Source organism: Ambystoma mexicanum, chromosome 1q (assembly GCF_040938575.1).
Source record: "Ambystoma mexicanum isolate Mex_15411 chromosome 1q, UKY_AmexF1_1, whole genome shotgun sequence".
NCBI classification, from domain to species: Eukaryota; Metazoa; Chordata; class Amphibia; order Caudata; family Ambystomatidae; genus Ambystoma; species Ambystoma mexicanum.
Window position 1 is genome coordinate 1,129,774,012 of NC_090922.1, and position 22,722 is coordinate 1,129,796,733.

At 43.5% G+C, this 22,722-nt stretch overlaps 1 protein-coding gene across 12 annotated transcripts in view; it reads right to left on the minus strand.

Annotated features, from left to right (window-relative positions):
• Positions 1–22,722, minus strand: part of NTNG1 (netrin G1) — a 978,539-nt gene that overhangs the window by 170,498 nt on the left and 785,319 nt on the right. For 4 of the 12 annotated variants that reach the window (XM_069641883.1, XM_069641881.1, XM_069641880.1 and 1 more), the window contains one exon: positions 5,046–5,180. The exons of the other annotated variants lie outside the window; for them this stretch is intronic. In XM_069641883.1, coding sequence (XP_069497984.1) covers positions 5,046–5,180 — 135 coding nt within the window. The remainder of the gene's footprint in view (positions 1–5,045; positions 5,181–22,722) is intronic. 12 annotated transcript variants of the gene reach the window in all.

Genomic DNA, 22,722 nt, shown 5'->3' on the forward strand with positions numbered 1-22,722 from the left:
CTGTCGGGCACAGCAGCTCTGGCAGGCAGACTTGTAGTTTGCCGGTCTGGGAACAAGGGTGCCGGTGAGCTTACCAGCACCCTTGTTTCTGGACCAGTAACATTATAATGAGCCCCATTGTGTGTGTTGACAAAAAGTAATGTATATTATGTTTCACATGCAAAATATCAGCAGACATTTGAAAAGAAAAGCCCACTTTGTTTTCCATGGAAAGGTTTATGTAGGCCAGAAGTAATCCTTTTTGCTGGCTGTGGGACACATGCCACAAAAAACTTCCCCACTGGAAGGATGGCATCCTAGTGTTTACAAATGGAATGAAATGTGGCCTTCCTGAAAAGTGTTGTCCCTGAAGGCTGGGCTCTGTGCAGAGAGAACTGGCTTGACTGGAACATGACCAAAATGTAGACGGAAGGTGTCAAGACAGGGGGCTACACATTAAAGAGGCTGAATCTCCAACTACAAAGACGAAGCTTCCAATACAAAGAGACTGATGAAACAAACTCTGGTTAAAGGTGGGCCCAGTGAAAACAAATGGCCTGGAGGCAGGAAAATTGCCATGTTTCCCACATGAAGATTTACTATTAATTTAAAAGGAGTATTATCATTTAGGCCTTTTTCCCAGCAACCATAAGTCAGATTTTCTTTATTTATGTGGCATTTTTTGTAATTTCTAGCTGATTTTGGAGATATAAAATTCCTCCATGTGCGACTCAGGGAACTGTAATGGCCATCTAAAATGGATTGCTGGCTGATCTGGAAATGTTTCAAATTTGGGAGTTGGTGAACGGGGGAGTAAAATAAGGAATATGGGCAATAAATTCAATTTTTCTAACAATGACAGACAATTGCCACACAGCCTTGACTGTCATCTTATTTAATTCCCCATGATTAGCTGAATCAGAAAATATATATTTTATGGTAGCTGCAAGTGAAATTGTGAGGTTTTGTCACATAACTAGATTTTTGCCAAAACTTGATAGAACAAATGGGTATTGCAAATAATTGCCATATGTTGCTCCAGGCCTCTAAACCAATCCTGAGCAGGAGGCTGGGTTTGGGAGTAGAGCAAAGGGCAACTGTCCAATCCTAGTTGTGCGAACCCTTGCAGGGAACATCCCCAAGATTGTAAATGTGGTGGTGCCATCTCTGCTATGTAAGGGGAACTGCGCTAGCAGGAAGGGAGAGAGCTTCGCAAATGTACCATCAGGTGGGCTGCTGAAACTTTCCATCTGAGAGCTGCACAGAAACAGCAGAGGAGATTGCTGAGAGTGCATCTGGATGGAGCTATTTCAAGGAAGGCCTAAAAGCTGATGGTGTCCTATGGTGGGGAGCAGGAGGCCATCCTTGAGAGTGGAGTGACCAGACCCCTGCCCTATCTTTCCAGTGTCTTGAAATGCACCTGGCATTCTTGTACATTAAATAGAGGCTTTCTATGTAAGTAGAACTGAGCCGTGGGAAACCAAATGGTGGGGGAATCTGTTTGCCTTAAATTCCTTCCATTTATAGTGGGTGGGGGCAAAACTGTGTAGATCCTTAGCCTACTTAACTAGAAAGATTAATTTAATTAATTCCCCCTATGGTGCAACAATATGGGGTGATTTTTGTTAGATTTTCGAAAAATTAACAAAGCACACTTCTAAGTGTGCCCCTGACTTCTTTAATGAAGAGGGGTGCCTTTGTTCTTAAATCGGTTCAATCATTTTGTCCAACTTTCCTCTAACATCTGCCTTTTAGTGGGGGGGGCTGAAAATCCTAAATTCTCAAATCATCTTAATTTTACCATCCAACTTCCCCAACACAGGCCTTTCAGTGGAGGGGTTCTAAAATCCAAAATTCACAGATCATTCCAATTTTTCTGTCAGACTTCCCCAACCCAGACCATAGTAGGTGGTGGGGGGGGGTGTGTCCTGAAATAAAACACAAAATCACCCTATGTTTATTTTAAAGTGAAAGTATGGGTGAAATAATAATTGCAAAATGCATTTGCACCCATTTGTAAAAATAAACTAGCTAGCCTTTTTAGCATGCAGGAACATCGAAATTGCACAGCATTACATCTATCAATGTGTTCACTGACCAGTGCCAATTATTTCTTGAAGTATAATTTGTAGAGAGTAAAGAATTGTGATGTGTGGTCTTTTCAAATCACTTCTGTGATTTATTTATGTTTCGAGAAGTTTATTGTGCTGTGCCATGAAAAAAGTGGTGTTTGACTTTTCAGTGCCAGTTTCATAACCTTTAATCCAAATAAACCTATACATAGTTCCTGTACACTGGCCTGGTTCTTGGCTCATTGGTAGCTCAGGGGGAGGGATCCCAGGGGTTTTAGATGAATTGGGGATAGGGCTGAATACAATAATTTGCTTAAGAGTTTGTTGCGTGACACCTTGAGTGGGGAGGGAAGGAACTCCCTGTGTTGAAGGTGAATAAACCGTTTCACCACACATCTACATCCACCAACACATAGATGGCACACAGCTGCACCTCAAGCTATCCTCCATTGAAGGCCTACCTCACACTGATCCAGTTGCGGCTATCCAGTGCTCAACCCATCCAAGACTGAATTTCTACTGTTGACCACCAACACTGAACACCCTAACATCCAGACTTGGTTCTCTGCTATGCACCTCAAGGGCTACACATCCCAACTGGCCAGCTGCACCAAGTCCCTTGGGTTCGACATCAATAGACACCCCTCCTTCAAACAGCCCAAAGCATGGAAGACACACACTGTTTGGTATCAACTTTCTCTCCTGCAGAAAATCAACCCATTCATTCCATAAAACAACTTCAGATTAGCTGTCTAAGCCTTGGCCTTGTCCGACCTCGATGGTGGCAATGCCATTTAGGAAGGTCTTCCGCCGACTCCCCTGGCACCCATGAGATGTGTTCTGCAAGCTGGAGCACAACACATCAAAGGACTCTGCAATTTACCTCCCCCCTGCAAATCGGGATCTGGTGCAAATTGCGCCGCACCGGGTTGCGGTAATGTTGATAGTATTGGTGGTGTCCTGGCGCAATTAGTGCCAGGATACCGCCCAACTCAAAAATGAGGCCCACGGTCTTGAATGTCAAACAGAAAGATCTTATTTGATTTATCATGTTAACAGGCCCACAACGGATGACATGGCTGGGAAGTGAGCAAGACGAATGTGAATATTTGCTGGGGAGTTCAGGCTCATCAACAGCAGGTCCTCATTTGGTTTGTAGCACTGAGATTCAGATTGGACCCAGATCGACAGCGGGAGAGAGGCATATAAAAAAGAGAGTTAAAGATGGGCTACAACAAATGGATCTGATTGTAAACCACACACACCCAAAGAAGACCAAGAATCTAAAGTTTGACACAGAAGGAAATGGACAATGGGTTGTATTAAAGTGACATTACTGCTCCCGCATTGAATAAACCTTGTACACACAAAAAATTATTGTCTCACACCTGGAACCAGAAGTCATCAGATGTCACTAGATTGGGGAGAGAAAATTTAAAAAAAAACATGTTTCCCAGAAAGGACTTTAAATGAAAAAACAAACCTCCCAGCAGATGTGACAGAGGAAACAGGTACGATGAGTTGACTAAGGTTCCAGTGGGGGCCTGATTAAGAACATTATCAGTAAAAACCTGGCAGGGTATTATGCACAGCTCCTCGTCTTAATACGCTACCTAATTATGGGTGGGATCACATGGGATATTTACAGCATGGTATGCAGTGAAAGAACAACATGTTTCCCAATTGAAGTTCTTTCTATGGAAAGTATGTGGTAAACTACCCATATTTAACCCAGCAGTATTCGGAAGGAGCACCACAAGTCCCTCTATCCTCCTAACGAAACCACCCAACCCACCTCTCTTGTATTCTGCCCTCTGACTCAGAATGCAATTTGTAAATATGTACATACTGGCCTCAGACTCCAAATGTTGAACATGTTTAAATGCCCTCCATTCTCTGTGCTTGGTTAATGTGCCTCTTCTTTCCCCTCCTCCAGCTGGCACTCGTCACTCAATGCAACCGTGCCCTTGCGTGAAGGTACCTTATCCAAGGACTGCCTCTGCTCTCTGATAGAGCCTGCTCGAAATGACATCCTGTTCTTTGATTAAGAACAAAAACAAAGACTCTTTCCATGCATGCATCCCTTGTGGCAAGTATCCCATGCAATCCCAATTAATAATTAGGTGTATGTTTGTATTGTTACCGGCATACTCCTAAGGCGGCCCCGCGCAGGGTGTGTGCGGTGCAAGCCAGATACCATTCCGGCACAAAGAATCTGAAAGCATTGCTCTTCCACTGTGGAGGCACCTTTGCAGCGTGCACCAGTAGAGGGTGGTGGAGCACAAGTGAAGTGAGGCTAAAGGGAGAGCAAAGTGGCCTCCAGCGCAATCTGGCACACATCTAATTTAAAATCAAACAGTGTCGTCAATTAAAAATTAACCTCGACGTCTATAATTAGGAAATGCTGAAAGTGAGCGACGATTGAACTGCTTAAGAGCCATCGGTTTTTCTGCTCGGCTCCACGACGACATCGACAGCTAATGAATTACTCCGTGGCCGTTATTTATCACACTGATGTCACCTAATTAATGAGCAAAGATTTTGAAGTTATACCAAAGGGCAGCATTCAAAGGGAGGACTGTGTTAACATGCACGGCTAGGACATCACCTTTAGTCGCTTGCTAATAACAAGTGCGTTTCGTGCTGTTCCTACATGGCGATAGTTTCACTCTGAGCACTTTAATGTATAGCTTGCCAAGCGCAGAGATCTGCATTTTTTTTAATGGAAGCACTCCCAGGCTTCAGCTGCGGGATGGGGAGTGGAGGGAGGGGAGAGGGCACTAAAAGCAGACTGAAATTAAATGAGCAACAGGAAGTCGATTCCTTGCCCTAGCTCATTTAAAAACATCTCAGTGTAGGTTCAGGCATTAACATTTGATTTAAAACGAAGTCGCTGCTCTTTGTTCGGTTCGGGGCACAAGAGCTGCACATGCTGGCAAACAGAAGCGAAGGCCGCCAAGCAGCGGGAGAAGGCCAGCTCACAGAACTACTTACGTTGACATCCTCTGTGCCAGAAATAGCCCCTCAGGCAATCATCACATTTAGGCCCTGTTGCTCCCTCCTTACACTCACACCATCCAGTGTCCTTACAGCGGTCATGGGCTGAGCCATAAATGTTACAATGGCACTCTGTAGAAATAAGACAAGAAGGACGCATTTGGGTAAAGGAAGACATGACAGACAAGCAACGAGGCCTAGCAGTGTGTCGAATAAGAAACAAAATGGGCGCCCCAGTAGTGCGCATGCGCGTTTCTTTGGTGGAGGGCATGGACGCCGGCAAACAGTATTTAGAGAACATCTACAGCCTAGCTTGGACTGGCCAATAGAGAACTAGGACAATGCCTGCTGTGCCTCTGCCCCATGCCAGTGTTGCCCACTTTTCTAGGCAAATAGAGGATACGTTTCTGGGCTTCTGTGGGCCACTTTAATGATGTATGGTACAGGTGGTAGTTTCAAGCAATGTCAGTCACAACTTGCAGAACACACAATTTCACACATATTTTCCCCGCAAAAATGTACCTCGTCGTACTAGACAAACAATTTGATGTGAAAAGTCATAATTTGTGACACGGGTTGTTGGTCAGTTATGTGTTGTTACCCTGAAATATTGGTTTGCTCAGTCCCTTCCTGAGCGTATGTCTTAACGGAAGACGGTCTTTTAGGGAATTGCAGACTGTGCAAGGCCTGGCGGTCTCGCTAAGTGGACCTGTACCCATTGATTTATTTACCTGCCTTTCCTCAGTAACACAATTTTAAATCTTTGTAATACACAGAGGGAAATCGTCAGAAGCAGAGCAGGAAAGAGTGTACACATTATCCTACTTGTCCACCAGGCTAAGTGATCCTAATGGAGACGCTGTACAGGCGGCCATTTTCCGATAGTTTAATGAAGATTGTGAAAGCTTTGTAAAGCACAGCGAGATCAATACGGCATCACTGTGAAATCTGTCCTAAATTATTAAAATTCCTTTGTCTACAACAATCACAATAAGCAATACTCCTGAATGTTTTGCTTCGTCAATGCACTTAAGTGGCTGCCAAGGACGGCTGCCTCCAATTCCGTGTTCCCTGATAGCAGCGCCATGTCGTACTTGCTATGGTGTCAACGAGGGCTGGGACTTTCACAATGTGAAATTCAGAGGCCATGCACTGAAATCTATTATGAAACCGGCCATTTGCTGTGATCCCTTTTTTCTGCCTTTTAACCCAGCTGCATCGAACGTAAATACAGTAGACATAGCGCAAGACGATATGAATGGGTTACCCCTTGGCAAACATATCAAAAATGTAGTTAATTAGTGCACAAGGTTAATTAATGAAGTTAGAGGCCCTGGTGCTAAAATGCAATGTGGCGCAACCAGCAGCAGGAAGGCTCTGTGGGCGCCGTGGAAGTAAGAACGTTGGCAAGTATGCTGTTCAGCAGGAGGCAGGCGCAAGAATTGGTGGCGCATCACGAGTCTGAAGTCAAGGTGCAGAGCCAGGGAAAGAAATGAGAGCCCTCATTAAAAATAAATAAATAAAAGATGTGGCGAGCTGGTCCCTCAAAGTGAAATGGTTTAACGTCCCTGTAATCAACGCATCACCTCAGAAAACCAGGCGGGAAAATAGAAAGCACGCGTTGTGCTGCTCTCAGACATTAATAGTGCATCAAATTCCCTGTATGGCGTGTTTATCAAAGTGATGCTGTCATAAATTAACTGGTGTGACAAAAAGGAAAAAAAAAACTCTGAAGATTAACTAATTAAAATGCGAGGACGCCTTCAATCATGTGTGGGAGCGTGATATGACTAACTGGGGCTGCCTCCGCCACAGGTCAGGGGTCGGCTGGCAATGAAATTGAACATGCCATGCGGTTCACATGTTATTACAGTGGATCTGCGCGGCTATTTGGGCTTGCGGGTGGTGCGGAATATGGAGCAGATGGGAGATTTGACTGGACTGAACCTGTCCTCCCAACACAGGCGAAGCCTTTACCAGCTGACATGCAAGCATTTTAATTGCACGCAATCACACTGCCATTAAAACACGATGCACCTTGGGACTGGTGCGCTCGGTTACCATAGACTGGGATTAATGACTAGGAAACGGCCCGCCACCGAAAACAGGCAACAAGCAAATGATTATTTCTGTTGCTATTAATAATGTCATGCATGACCCCGGAGGGCATTCTCTAGCCATTAATGGCTGAATGATTCCACCCCAGGCCCTGACCCCCCCCTCCTCTTCTATCATTATGAATTGAGTGAATGCTTCCCTCCAGGTATGGCTCCTGCCTTGGTAAGTAAGCAGAGAGAAAGGCCGCTTGCACAGAGTCAAGATATGCAAGCGGTGTGCTTGCGCCGCACAAGAAACCTGCTGCATAGTCAAAGACAGGTTACCGCTACCAAACCGGTCGTCGCAGATTGGGTTGCGTGGCGTGCAACCCCAGGAAAAGAGTTTATTGGGTAATGCGCCTCGTCCGCATTCAGGCTAGGCAGCAACGCTATTTTTCTGGAAATTGCTACAATGTGCTTAAATTATGATACTGCTGAGGCAAATGCATTTTCCATTCGACAGTAATAACCAAATGCTATAGCTTACAAAATAACAAACACAAAACATGTCATTGCAAAAGAAAAGGGCAATTCATTTGCAAACCGCCACAGCTTGTTTTCCTTATCCTCTTGCCTGACTGGTAATCATAACATTTTCTGAGCATATTTCCCTTCAATATAAGCATGCAGTTCAATTGTTGCTAAAACATCAGTCGTGTGGCATTGGATTTCAAGGAGCACTGCTGAAACTTTAAAAGCGCTATGGATGATGTATTTATTTATTTGGATGTATAGATCATTTTCGCCAAAGTGCTGTACAATCACAGTAAAATAAACTCGAACAACTTTTTTTAATTAACTCAAGTCCTACAGCACGAGGTCACACATTCTGACGAAGTAAATAACAAAAAGAAGCAAGAGCGGCGCAGAGCGTAATGGCACAGGTACAGCATTCCAAAGTGTGGGAGCCAGAAGAGAGAGTGAGCGGAAGCGGGACTGAGCACAGTGGACCATGCATAGAAAATGGTAATCAGTTGTTTATTTAACACAGGCTTAATACTCCAAAGATTCAAAGTGCGGACCTGGGTATTGAACCTGTGTTGCTCTGCATCGTCGTGCTTCCAAGGCAAGCGCATTGCCACTGAGCTATCCTCCCGGCACTGACGAATGTGGCTAAGTGAGCTACATTGGTTAAAGCGGGAAGTGGATTAAGTCTGTACATCAAAAGGCAAAAATACATGCAATTATGTTTTCAAGTTCAGCAGAAAAAGTCTTTGAATTCTCTGACTAATAATTCTAGGGATGAGGGTCACGAAGGCAGCGGCCTGAGAAGAAGCAAATTTAGGGAAAGTGTGGCCATCATATTGAGAAGACTGTGAAACTAGGTGGTGCAATATCAGGTGGATACTGTGGAGCATTGCCCTAACCATGCTGGGTACCTTTGGTGCCAGAGGCCTGTAGGGAATGCCCTTCAGTTTGCTAGTGCCCACGTGACCACGCGTAGCTATCTTTGCAGATATGGAACACAAGAAGGGGACATTCCTTGGCTGCTGTGCAGTCTGTAAAACCTACCACCAAACAATGTTGTACAGAAAGGAAAAGGATGGTATTGAAAGAGGGAGTCTACCTCAGGTTATCCTCTGCATTCCTCTCTAGCAGGGTGAATGTAAGAGTGCCCATTTTCTCAGGATAGAGGATGAGTTGGGTCCATAGAGGTTGTTGAGAGAAGGTAAATTCAGAACAAGGTGCTCTTCAAACTCTCCAAATAGTGTTCATAGCATTTGGTAATTGTGTAAGACTATCAGTGCGATCAACCCAGCCCCAGGGGCCATCAACAGAAACTGAATAGGAGTCATTTCATAAATAGGGTCGCTGCCACTGCTTAGCAAGTTGTGCCACCCTGGATATTAATTAATCTAGGGCAGTGAACTGGGTTTTGGCTTGGGAGCAAGGTCATATAGCTTGGGTACTGAACAACATCTGATCACTTAAAACTTGGCCTCATGTTTTCAAAGCTAGCAATCTCTCAGGCATTAAGCAAGAACAATTGGTAGGCCAGCACAAAGAGACTCTCAGCCTTCGCTGAAATTACAATGTGGAATTTGCGTCGAGATTCGCTGTAATCTTTGTTTTTCAGGGATCCGAGTATTTTGTTTGTTTACTGATTTTTTTTGTTCCCAAATACTTTTTTGTCAACAAAATGCCTCTCTCCCTTTCTGTATCGTCAATCTGCTTTTGTAAAGCACCCTGCCACTAGTGAATTGATTGCTGGGCGCTGGGCTTTAGAAGAAAGGCACGGGTGGACGAGATACTGTTTGAATTCAATATGCGCGTAAAAGCAGCGTGATGCATGACGAGTCGCAGCTCAGCCGGAAGGGCGCTCTAGCAAGCGACTATCTGGACAGACACGACTCAGACTCACCTGTGGCCATGAGGGAAAAGGGGTGGGAAGATTAGCCTTGAAGTATCCGAGCTCAAATGTCTGCTTAGTAGACACGGTCCAAATGTACCAATTAGGAACGGGGACCAAAAGCCGCTATATAAAGATGTCGATGTTATACGTGCCTTCACTGGGTGCTAGTGCAGTTCACACACTGCTGGTGTGATGTGTTCTTGTTATGATGTAAATGAGCAGCTAGCGGTAAGGCGGGTATGGCGTTTCAGAAAGTCGTCGCTTTCATTTGCTTTTCAAATGAACCTCTCTCTGTGGTGCTGCATGGTTTGCCCCACCTTGCACACCAGCAAGCAGCTTCAGCAGTGACCAGTGCCAACGACTCCATGGGTAGAGTGGGCCACACACAGAGGGACAGAGCCAGTGGCATAGCTGCTGCTGCGAGTGTTATTTACCAATGAACCTTCCCATCCCACCCATCCCCTTTCTCCTTCCTGGCCTAGTAAAGGAGGGCATCGGTGCTGTGTGGTCGCCAGAGCGAGTGATCTGCACAATCTTAGCAATACATCAACGATAATCCATATCCTTCTTGCAGTGCAGGATGTGCACGTGGGATCTCCAAACAAAATGATATAAAACCATCCACCAATTGTATGCATTTCCTTATCAAGTAGCAGCATGGGATGGTCATTTATTACAATTTAACTAGGTGTGACCTCAGATCCATTGGTTCGCAATAAAAACAAGCATTGACAAAGCCAACTGCTTAGACTTGTGTGCTGACATGGGAGAGGTTTTTGCCAGCCAGGCATTGCCATAATAATAATAATAATTTAGCATTTATATAGCGTTACGAACCCTCAGGTATCTGAGTGCTGCTTATTATTACCCACAGTGTGTGGTACTACTTGGCCATATGATGGCAATAATTGCAAAATGGTGCGAGTTTCTGAGTATAGGATATCAGTGACTAGCAAATGCCTATTTAATACCTATGGTGAAAGCCAAAGCAGTGACTCTTCCTCCTCTCCCTGGTTCCTCTTCACCCAAACTCTTCCTGTCCTCCCCCCCTCTGGATTCCCCCTTGTTGGTACGGCACTCCCATTGCTTGCTAGCTAGATTTTCACTAAAGTCTGGATATTCCAAATAGCACAAAAATGAACACAATCACCTTCCCAGTTCACAATCATGTCCATTACTTTCCAGGACAATTGTATTGTATTGTATTGTATTGTATTTGGTTATTTATATAGTGCTCTTTCCCCACTTGTGTGGCCTCAATGCGCTTTTCTGGTAACACTGCCCTCAGTGACCGTACTCAATGTGGTGAAAAAATGTGAAGGTGTTTAGTTCAGGAGATGCGTGTGTGCATTTCGCCGGTCTAGGAATTAGGTGGCTGGCTAGGCTTGATTCAGCAGCCCAAAGAGAGGCCAGGCACGTCAGTGGGCGCTGTTGGTGGATTGCGATAGATTGCTATTGTATAGAGAGTGAATGTGTGACCAGCTGTACTGACTTCCTTTCGGATAGTAGTCGCTGTATTCTAGTGGCAAAGGTGTTGAGGTAAGTTAGGTGTTTCAGTCTGGACCGCTATATGTGTTGGTAGACCGGATGTGCTTAGCCATAGCAGTATTCTACAGCGCGTGGTTGCATGGCCGTGCCTGCGGCCTGTGTCCACACTAGTGGTGTGTATACATACCACTATGCTAAACATGAAGCTGTGTGTTAGTGTCATGTATACCTTTTGTTCTTTATTTTTTCACCTGGTGTTTGGCATTTGGCGATCTCCTATTTCTGATGTTTATTTCACAGTGTGCAAACCAGTTTGATATAACAGATGTTTACTTTACTTATATCAGGGGTAAGGGCCTTGAACTGTTACTGACCATTCTAAAGTTTGGTGTATCCCGTTTTACCCATTGAGAATTGCCACCCTTCCTTTTAAATTTATAATTTGTTTTTGTTCGACAGACAGTTATGGCCAGGTTTTGAAAGTGCCATTTCAATCAGGAGAATCAGCAGGTTATATCTGGGTATAGCCTCTCCTCTTGTCAACCCACCAAAGAGAAAAATCAAGTTACTTTAAAGTCCATAATTAATCTCTCTCAGTCAATGTATTGCAGTATGTATTATCCATATGTTTACTAGTCATTCTGAAAACCCAATTGCATTTTAGTATATAGCTCACCAAAGAACCCAGCCCTAATATTGATGAGTTATCTTGCTCATATGTAGCTGCTTAACCCTTTCAGTGCCTACCCCACCATCCAAAAAGTTTTGGGCTAGGATCACAGGACTTGGGGATGCACAGAGCCCCCCTGCCATCCCAAATTATGAAGAATGTATCATGTTCACCCGCAACCGACTGGCAAAACAGGACAACTTCCTTAAATCCTAAGGACACTAAAAGGGTTATATTTAAAGAGTGTATACAACATATTTCAAAGAAGAGCAACAGAAGATAACATGCAGCTACATGACTGTTTTGGTGTGCCTTGAAGCAAGTGGAGAGTTGTGTCTTTACTGTATGTTTTTTAAGCACTCAATGCAGAGGTAAAAATACACATGAGGCTATGGCCACAAAAGTATCACAGCCAGGGCATATATGTGTATGCTTGTTGTGGCTATAGGGCTGTAGTGGCTGCAGTTAAGTCTTCTTGATGAATGGACAATTGTGACCAAGTTCAATGTTGCCAACATGCCCTCAGTGTGTTCATAAAAGTGACTTGCTCATTCACAGTGGTGGCATGCATAATAACTTCTGGGGGTTTACTCTTACTTGCTCAGTGGTAAATTAGGCTCCAAAAACCTCAGCAATGAAAGCACACTGATTGTGTCTGAGGCAGTAGGCTCAAGAAGAATCCAATCTCTCTGTGTGGCCACTCTGTTGTATGGATTTGATTTGGATTCTAAATGTGTTGCACCACTATAAGTCCAGTACTATTTGTGGTAGTGTGGTGGGAAGAAGTAGTAGCAGAACTAGTTACATTGTTCTGAAGTGGACAGCTAAAATAATAAAATAAAGTATATTTGTGGGGCAATGAAATGTTAGATAAGGCAGTCAACATGAGCTGGAGTCATATTTTTGAAGCACACTGTCCTTAACAGAGAGCCCTTTGCAGATACCTTAGGACATACATTGAGAGGAGGAAAATATTTAACAGGACAAAAATGGCAATTACAAATGGTAGCGGACACATACCTAGTGGAACCAGAGGGATATGACCCACAACACAAAGATGCAGAAATTACTAGGAGCAATCACTGCTTGATAGGGGTCTAAGCAGGTATCTGATTAAATGTAATGCTTAAAAAAAACGGTCTGAATTCACAATGGCTTCTGAGTGCAGTATCATGGAATTGAAATTAAACATAACAAATACACATATTTTATTAAACAAATTAAATTGTCTAATGCAAAGGAGTTTCTGTAATTACACAGCCATGTTGCAAGATGGATATAGGGCATTGTGCACTTGTATGTTAGTGTTTTGCAGGGAATTGGTGTACAGGGTATGCATTCTAAATCATATGAGAGGTTTAGTATATTTCTGAACAGAACAATTTTATATTTAAGTCACATTTGATTTGCAGGGGACACAGTAAATCTCATGCAGCTATTATGTACTGTCAACCTAAGGCTATGATCTTGATTTCGACCTAAAGCATATGTGTATGCAACATTCCACCCTCTTGAGACAGAAATTGTGGAGGCCCCATTATCCATCACTGTGACCTGCACATTAAAGAGGTTGGACATATCTGTGTTTACACAGAATACAGGCATGTGTATCAATTATACAAAAAGGTCAAAAAGCATTTACAACTCAGGGTGGGAAGGTCAATAAGATCAGGGTCTGATGGATTACTAAATTGGATTCTTAATAACAGTGGCCTCAAATAGACCATTGTAGAGAAATTATTCCATTGAAGCACCCTGTTAAAATGACCCATTTGTTTCACATAATATCACTTTCAGTAGATGGGTTCATCTGATACACACTTGGGATTTAATCTGGATTGCACAGTGCACATGCGCCTGGAAAAGGTGTCTGGAAAGTGACAAATAGGAAATATCTTCCTGGCTCTACTTTGGAACTCTTTGTCCAATCTGAAAACTGAAGATAAATGTTAATTCTGCAGAACCTAGTATTATATGCATACAAAAATGTATCTAAACATGTATGAATTATAAATATATTCACATATTTTAATACCTCTGTTATACTTGCAGTCAGGAATACATGAAGGGTGTCTCTGACTTCAGAATATTCTTGCACGTCTGAGTACATGATCCTTATCAATGGCACAAGTCCATACTGGGAATTGTAAGGGAAAGACATATTTTAATCTAATTTTATTTTCATATTTCTAAGCGGTGGGCTATCTCATAGAAAACAAATTGTCTTATGACAAAAAGCAAAGAGTGGAGTTGGCTGTGTATTTAGAAAGGAGAGTTTTTGCGAAAGCAGCCAAACAGATTGAGGATCCAAGTCAAATTAGCCAATGAACATTTGTCCTGACAAGGTCTTTTCCAGAGGGAACTCAATGCAGTGACCTTTCCTAAAACAGAACAGATTGCTAGAGAGGGATTTTGGGAGTAGGTGGACAGACTGAAAGGAAGAGCTTCCTAGAGTTGGTGGATGTCCCTACATGCCAAGGCCTTATTATCATTATTATTATTAGTAGTATTATGATTGTATTTGTTGATCATTGACCTAGCCTTGGGTAGCAATGAAGCTCTTCACAAATCATTGTGGAAAGTATGCAGTGAGGGAAACATTGCTACAAGAGAGGGGGGCAAATAACTGGAAGGGGTGGCATGGGCAGAAAATTTGGCAGCAAGGGATTAACAAGCAACCTGGGGAGAAAACAGGACGAGCAGATCACCTAGCCTCATGATAGGTGTTTATGCTGTGTGGACCTTGCTGCTAGGGAGGGGCCATTCCTTGTAAAAAGGGTTCTTGAGCTTCTTCCTGAAATGTAGAAGCTAACAGGTGAATCTTGTGTTGATGGGGCCTTTGAAAGACAAAGCAGAAATGAGTACAATAATTCCAACGCATCTGAACACATTTCTCAAGAATACATTGAATTCCAGAAAACAATTAAGAGTATTTTGGAGGAATCCTGTTCAAAAGGTAGGTTCCGGAAAGGAGTAATATAGTACAAGGCATATGCGCTTTGTAATTGATAAATAAAATTGTAACCCTGAGCAGTTTCACCTAGTAAGGCTTTTCATCAGAAATGTGGGATCTCTGGATGCCTTAGACAACCTGAATCGAAAGGTGGAATAACAGGCATTTGTGATTGATGTCTGTCTAGTCAATAAAGTAATTGAAATATAGTCCTTAATGAAAATATTGAACTGGGGTATTGAGAGCATGGGCATAATTCCTAGAGAATAGTAAATACGTTAGGTATTCCTATTTCTAAAAAGAAATAGAATTCCAGAAAGAAATGGAATTCCTGAACCTAAGAACTTTGAATAATTGTAATTAAATAGACTCCACAAATCACGATGGTATCTATGTCCAGGCTAGAAACCAATAGTTTGCAATGGATAGTGTCCAAAAGTATATAGGGGGAATAAGTCCTAGAATTAGAAAGTCATATGTGAATCCAATATTTTTCTTTGATGTCAACACTTTTGGATTATTTTACAGGCTAACCAAATGTTTTTATTGGTTTCAAACTGTATTCTAAGAATGGTTTGTGTTTGTGAATCAAAACAACCAATGCGAATTTGTGCCCAGAAAAGTCATTCATATTTGCTTTTGTAGATATAGATGCTTGTGTGAAATGGAAAGAAAACATAAGCTAGAAAATAGCAAGCAGGTTGCTGTTTTCTTTTTTGTAGACAAGCTACCAGTATTTAAGTGGAAGATTGTGGGTTACTTCCGGGGCATTGAAGGTTAGGGGGCCACCTTTAATTCTTTGATTTATAATTGTGAATAAAATAGAATATTCAGATTACAAATAGCCTTTTTTCTTGTCCCAGAGTGTTTATTTTATTTATTTATGTATAGGGTATTTGTAAGGCACCTGTACAACAAATGGTGTTACAAGGTGCCAGTGTAGGGTGGGATTGTTGTGGTGACGAGGGGGGATTTGTTCAGGGAAATTTCTCTGTATATTGAATGATACACAATAAATGTATTCTGTAGATGGAAGTCATTACAGAATTAAAAGGCTTACCAAATAGGGCAAGGCACACCTCAAGGGACAAGGTTCACGCCAGAAGAGGGCAATGGCACGTGTCCATCAGGGTAAAGCACCTATTGTTTATTTATTATTTACATCTGCTATATAATACATTGGCTACATTGACATATTACTGAATAATTGTACTGCAATTAACACAACTGTATTCAATTGTTTTTTCTCCCTTTTATGTAATATATGTTTTGTAATAGAAAATGTAACCGGGTTTGTTAGTCAAACCCCCTTAGTTCCATAGGCCACACCTGTGTTCAGAGTGGGTTCCTTAGTTACTTGCCCTTCTTAGGCCAATTCTCCAAATAAATGTCATTTTGTTATTTCTTTCGTGCTCCCTCTCAATATTGATCCTACTTGAAGCACCAGGGTAGAGTGACTAGAAGGATCAGCAGCGGAGGGAGAAATTAAGTGATTAAAGGTGGAGAACTGTCAAGGAGGTCTGTGGGGAAAGAATGACCGGAGAAGCAGGGCACTGCATGGGAGGAACAGCCCACTTATGCCATGAGGGGCAATTCGCAACAGTGTTCAGATGTCAAATGCAATAAGGGAATAAGACACATAGGGCCTCATTACACGGATGGCGGTAAGGGTTTACCGGTACCGGTATTTTACTGGTACCGGTAAATACTTACCGCCTTACTACGAGGTCCCTTTGCGGGTTGGGGAATTTAACGCCTGCTTTTAGCAGGCGTTAAAAATCCAACCCGCAAAGGGACCAGGGAGCTAATTACGGTACCGCAATTAGCACCTTCCCCATTCCCATAGAGCCCTATGGGGCAAAAATGGGAATGGGGAAGAGGAATGGTGGAAGGGGGAATTACCGCCCCACCAACCTTGGAATAGGGCGGTAATTCCCCTTTCCACCAAGGCAGTGCCGGTATTTTACCGACATGAACCATGGCGCTAATAGCGCCATGGTTCACCGCCATCCGTGTAATGAGGCCCATAGACACTAAATTAATAACTAACTTTAATAGTTTTAGTGAGCTGAAGGATTGATTACATGTATTTCTTAAAAATGAGAGGTTCATGAAAAAAGCATATACCAAGACAAAACACTGCATTATTGATATCCTATTTCCAATTGAATTATTGAATCATGGATATATATTACAAATGTCTGCTATTTGAGATGAAAACATTACTACAAACAACTTTAGTCCTTGTGTATGGTCAGAACATAAGAAGGTGGAAGCATCACATTTCATTGATGGCATGATTGTGTCTTGAGGCAATCCCACGGGTGTTATGCAAAACTCTGGGAAAAGGTGATAAGGCAAAGATATTAAACATATGTCCAATTCCATTAGCATTTTTGGAAGGGTATAAAAATACCTAATCTAGATGTCAGAGTTATAGTGTCCACAACACAGTCATTAGACGGTGGCTGTTCTGTTCCAGCGCACAGCAATTGGCAGAAATGCTAATTTCATTTAACAGGATGCTATTAGCTCACGAGTTCCTCGTTGGCACGCGGAGGTTCGTATTATCTCAGCCTAATTAATTTCACAGCAAATCAGGCATTTCAGCTTAAATGCTGCCAAACAGAGTAAAAGAATGAGTTGAAGAGAAAACGTGGGTATGTTTTTTTTAGTACCGTGTGTGCAGTGTGGGCAGTGTGAGCAGGTTTGTGGGTAATGTGTCTGTCCTTGTGTTTGGGTGTGGACATGTAGGTCACTGTGCGCAATCATGTGTGTGCATATGTCCTTTTCTGGTAAGATTAGGTGCCTGTTAGGTGTCTATCAGAGGCTCACCACCTCCAGCCCCCGCTGAACGATCGATCACACTACCTGAAAAGCCCCTCTACTATGTTAATGTAAAGGTTCTTATACCACGCACTGGATAGTGCCACATGCGTGGTTTCTTGGCACCCTATGTTGAAGTATACAGGAAGGGGGCATGAGCTAAACAAGCCCTTGTCAGCGGGTCCTCAGAAATGACTTCCTCTGCACAGAATTATTGAATTTTAATCGTGATCTCCTGGGTCAGGGCAGCAGTCATACAACAACGTGGGGGGCTCAATATCACATGCAATGCGAAGCCGTGCCATCAGAATTGACGAATGAGCATTTGGCTTTTAGATAATGAATCAAAACCCTTCAAATAATGATAGACATATGTTAATACATCTTTGCTGGAAACGCATAACAGGTGTACCCCTTTTATACCCAAGAATCACACTGAAATTTTCTCTGAAGAGCGAAATCCAAGCATGTGAAATTTCACAGGTGTTTCAATTGGCCCATAGTCCAACCGGTAAATGCCTGGCTTGGGTCACTGATGACCTGCAGGTGTGATTCCATGCTCGCCAGCTCAACACGAATTAAGCTCCTGAATTTGTTTAAGAAGAAACATCTACATTTGTTTGATCCTGGCCTCAAACATAGACTCAGTACCGTCGACATGTGCCTGGCTTCAGTGATGTTCAGCAGAGGTGTAACAGCCTCATTAGAGGGGGGCTGATGGAAAACCAGATGTATGAAGAGACGAGTAGGAGCTCCACAACATATATGAAGAGAGGGGCAGGAGCGCACCAATACCCACGAATAGGAGCCCAGCATTACCGAGGCAGAGAAGAAGCTCTTTGCTTAGAGCTGCAGTGAGTGAGCAGTGCATTGTGAATCACAGGAAGGTTGCAGAACATGTTTTACAGTTTCTATTCCAAAGCATTAAGGCCTCATCTCGACTTGGGCGGTATCCCCGGTGGTATTACCGCCGGGGCTATTAGCCTTACTGCCAAACCCCCGACGCTATTAGCGCCGGAACACGGGTTTGGTGGAACGATAAGTCCCCATTCCCCATTGGACCCATTTTGGAATTCCCCACTCCCCATTTGGCCCAATGGGGAATTTTCGGTGCTAATACTGCTGGCGGTATTAGTGCCAAAAATCAGCAAAACCGCAGCAGATTTGCCCCCCAGCTCAGAGCGTTACTGCCGCATTTAATGGTTACCACCAAACGCATGATGACCCTGTAAATCTTGAGCACAGGAGCAATAATGATGTCCAGGGTCCAAGTCACAATAAAAACCCAGCACAATAGGAAGTGACCTCACAGGAACATCTCTAAAAGGAATTATGCACATTTGATTTAATTGCCTATTCCTAATGAAAGAAAGTGCCGCAGTCACATGAGCATTTGCCTTTCAGAAAATTAACGATCAATATATGAAGAATTACTCTGAGAGTAGAGATTGTCCTATAAAGTTGCTGGCAAAGTATGAACCCAAGCATTTGTACTCAAATATAAAGCAAACAGACAATATGATAAGCATTGTGTAAGGATCATCACTTATGGACAAAGGACTTCAGAGGCAGGCCACTGGTAACTCTCTTTTACTCCAGTTTCATGTACAGGATAGAGTCATAAAGTTATTATAAGAAGTGCATGAGACAACATCCACCAGCCTCCCTCACTCTAGGCCAGCACTCTCCAACTGCTTCTTCTGGAACCTAGAGCGGGGAGCATTCTAGCCAGTTCAAGCATTCCAAACACATTAACCAAGCAGATCACTACACATCTCCCCCACTTGATGCATAAAAACATAGATTAAAAGAGCAAAATACACCTTCATAAACAAACACCTAAAGTAACATTCAACCCAACTCCAATTCATCTAAATGAAACAAAAGGTCTCAAAACCACTCAGACCATTTCTTAAGAAACAAAGAGAAATCCCTTAAAGGACAACTCCCATCCACACAACAGCCCCTAAAAGATGCACCTATATTTGCACACTTTCAACGTTGCCATCACTCGTTTCCAAAATGCGGGCGCTGCATATGGAGCATTCCATGAAGACCGGCTCCTAATTCATCTATCACAACCAAAACAATATCCAATGACTCCACTCACTTGACAATCTATCATCACACAGACCTCCACTCCTACACTGCATTCAACCATCATCATCACCATAACTCCAAATAGTAGTGTACCAAACACACTATTACCAAAATGCTAGTGTAAACATACACCAACCTCTCCTCCACAATAGGGCACAAGAGATCCCTCGAACCACTAAGATACCACATACTGCAAAAGCGTCCGACCACGCTTATCCTGGGAAGAGGGAACCACTCCGTTGCAATTACAGGATGTCCAACATCCTAACTGCAAAGTCGTCCTAGACTCCCATCCAAACTTGACAATAATTCGGGATTCCAAACCCCCTTCACCAACTTCAACAATTCTGTTGGAGTTACAAACCCCTTTCACCACTGGAACACATGTGGCCGTAGCCGGAGTACCAAACCCCCTTCCAAATCCAGTGGCCGTAGCCGGAGTACCAAACTCCCTTCAAAAATCCGAAAAAATGTGGCCGTAGCCAGAGTACCAAATTCCCTTCAAAAATCTGAAAATATGTGGCCGTAGCCGGAGTACCAAACCCCCTCCCAAACCAGTGGCTGTAGCCGGAGTACCAAACTCCCTTCAAAAATCCGAAAATATGTGGCTGTAGCCGGAGTACCAAACCCCCTTCCAAATCCAGTGGCCGTAGCCGGAGTACCAAACTCCCTTCAAAAATCCGAAAAAATGTGGCCGTAGCCAGAGTACCAAATTCCCTTCAAAAATCTGAAAATATGTGGCCGTAGCCGGAGTACCAAACCCCCTCCCAAACCAGTGGCTGTAGCCGGAGTACCAAACTCCCTTCAAAAATCCGAAAATATGTGGCTGTAGCCGGAGTACCAAACCCCCTCCAAAACCAGTGGCCGTAGCCGTAGTACCAAACTCCCTTCAAAAATCTGAAAATATGTGGCTGTAGCCGCAGTACCAAACCCCCTCCAAAACCAGTGGCCGTAGCCGTAGTACCAAACTCCCTTCAAAAATCTGAAAATATGTGGCCATAGGCGCAGTAACAAACCCCCTCCAAAACCAGTGTCCGTAACCGGGTAAACACCCCCTCTAAAAACCTACAGCTATTTCCTGTTACATCCCCTCCTGCAAAACTAGCATTTTTTCACACTACTACGGGCCCTCACCCACTCTATGAAGAACTCGCCACTCACATCACAATTGTACTGATGTGCAATTACTTTATATGCATTCAATTTTGCAATACATCTCTAAAGTCCATACATTTCCCAAAGAACCTGTGGAATACATTTCTGATTATTCTATTGCATCATGTCACTTATAATTTTCATTGCTGTAACAAACAGAGGCCACGACATTTAACCCTCTCCATTCCACTCTCACACTCACATTGGCCTCAAATCATAACTACAACTTTCATTTTCAGTATTCAGTATTCTACCATAGAAGTGTCAGCTTATTCTCCAATTAATGCACCACAAGAATGTCACATTTTTTCAGCCCAATGGGAATCGAGTTCTTCAAAGGCAACAACACAACAATTACACAAAGCAGCACCCATGTCACGGTATTTCCATCAGCTATTTGCATGCACTTTAATCTCTTGCCCCTGTTGTGCGCCCACTTCCATTTCTGGTTTATTTTCATTTACATCCTGATGTTGCTGAGAAACTTCCTCCAAACGAAAATGACTGCTTCTCACAGAATCAGTCTGCCTGACTGTTATGTTTACCATAACGTTATTGTTTGTGAGAAGCCATGCCAACCCACAGTCAACCAAGATGGTGGCACGCACTGCACGTTCGGAGGTGCTTTACTCTGGCAACTACCTGTAGCACTTCCTATGTTGTGGAAACCGACGTGCTCACGTACCAGGTGCTTTACTCGGATGTTTCTTCGGTTGGTCTCCCAGCCTCGCGCAGCATTCGTAAGATGCAGGTTCGTCTAGCGTCGTCCGAGGTGAATATCTTTTATGTTCTTATTATGTTAGAAGTCGACAATAACACAGTGGATTAGGTAGCTTTCTTCTTCCTTACTGTTAATGGGTTCCAGCTGTCCTCACATAATTTCTCATCAAATTCTTTATAGTCAAAGCTTGTGCCAGCACACATCTGTGGACTTCCCTCATTGACAGCTCCTCGTTGCCAATTGTTATGTTTACAAATCCAATGAAGATCAGACACGATTCATATGGTCAACGTAGGTTTAATCAGGAGGAAGTCCCCCACAGCCAACCTTATTCAACAGGCATCTTCTTGTGTGGTTCTGAACTTAGGTTACAGAACCACACAAAAAGAACGCTCCTAAATGGAACTATGTACATGGCAGTAACATTCTACATTACAACACCGACATAAACGCCATCCTCCAAAATAGCCACCTTGATCCTTTTTCCATATTGCAAAGTTTCTTCCTTGTTGGTATGTATCAGCCGTTTTTGCTTGATACTTCCGCTTGTTGCTGCGCTACGACACCCCCCCAGCGTACTGACATTCTGTTCCTTACAGAAAGGAACTTTCTTTGCGTTCTTCAAACATCCCGCACACGTTGGAACACCTCCCGACGTCATCATTATTCTCTGAACTTCTCAACATCCAGAGCTCCACTCGAGACTACAGACCAGCCCCGTGTGCACTCACAGAGCACAGACAGAAAGTAAAACCCCCTGTGTCTCCTGCAGCCCGATTCTGCTCTTTTAATTTGCTGTCAGTCCCTCGCACTCCACGCTGATACCTCCCCTGAGGCATTGCTCCAACCACTTGCTGGTCGGCTCAGCTGAGTTTGCCGAACCGCCCCTCAAACAGCTAACATCAGCTATCCACCGATTCTGCCATAATTAAAAATCACTGCTCTGTTTTTAGGCCCTTATATTCAGCTTATTCACGGCCGCCACTGGTAGCTCACAGTACCTGGCCTGGAAAAACACGCACCTTGTTGTAATGTTAAGCATCTCTCCATTCCAACCGGAATGAGAATGCTCTCCTCCCCTTGTTCCAACCCCGAACGTTCAAGCTTGATTTCCCAACTGGCAGCCCTCATCTCCGGGGGCCACAGAATAAAGCTCCTTGCTCACTCACCTCGCCTCCTCACTTTATTTCATTTGGCGACGAGGAGCATTTTCCCAAGCCCCCAGTGAGCGACACCGGCCCCCGGAGCCCTTCCTCTGCATTCTGGCTGCATCCACGGCGGCACACTCGGCGGCCCTTTCCCCGCGGCCCCC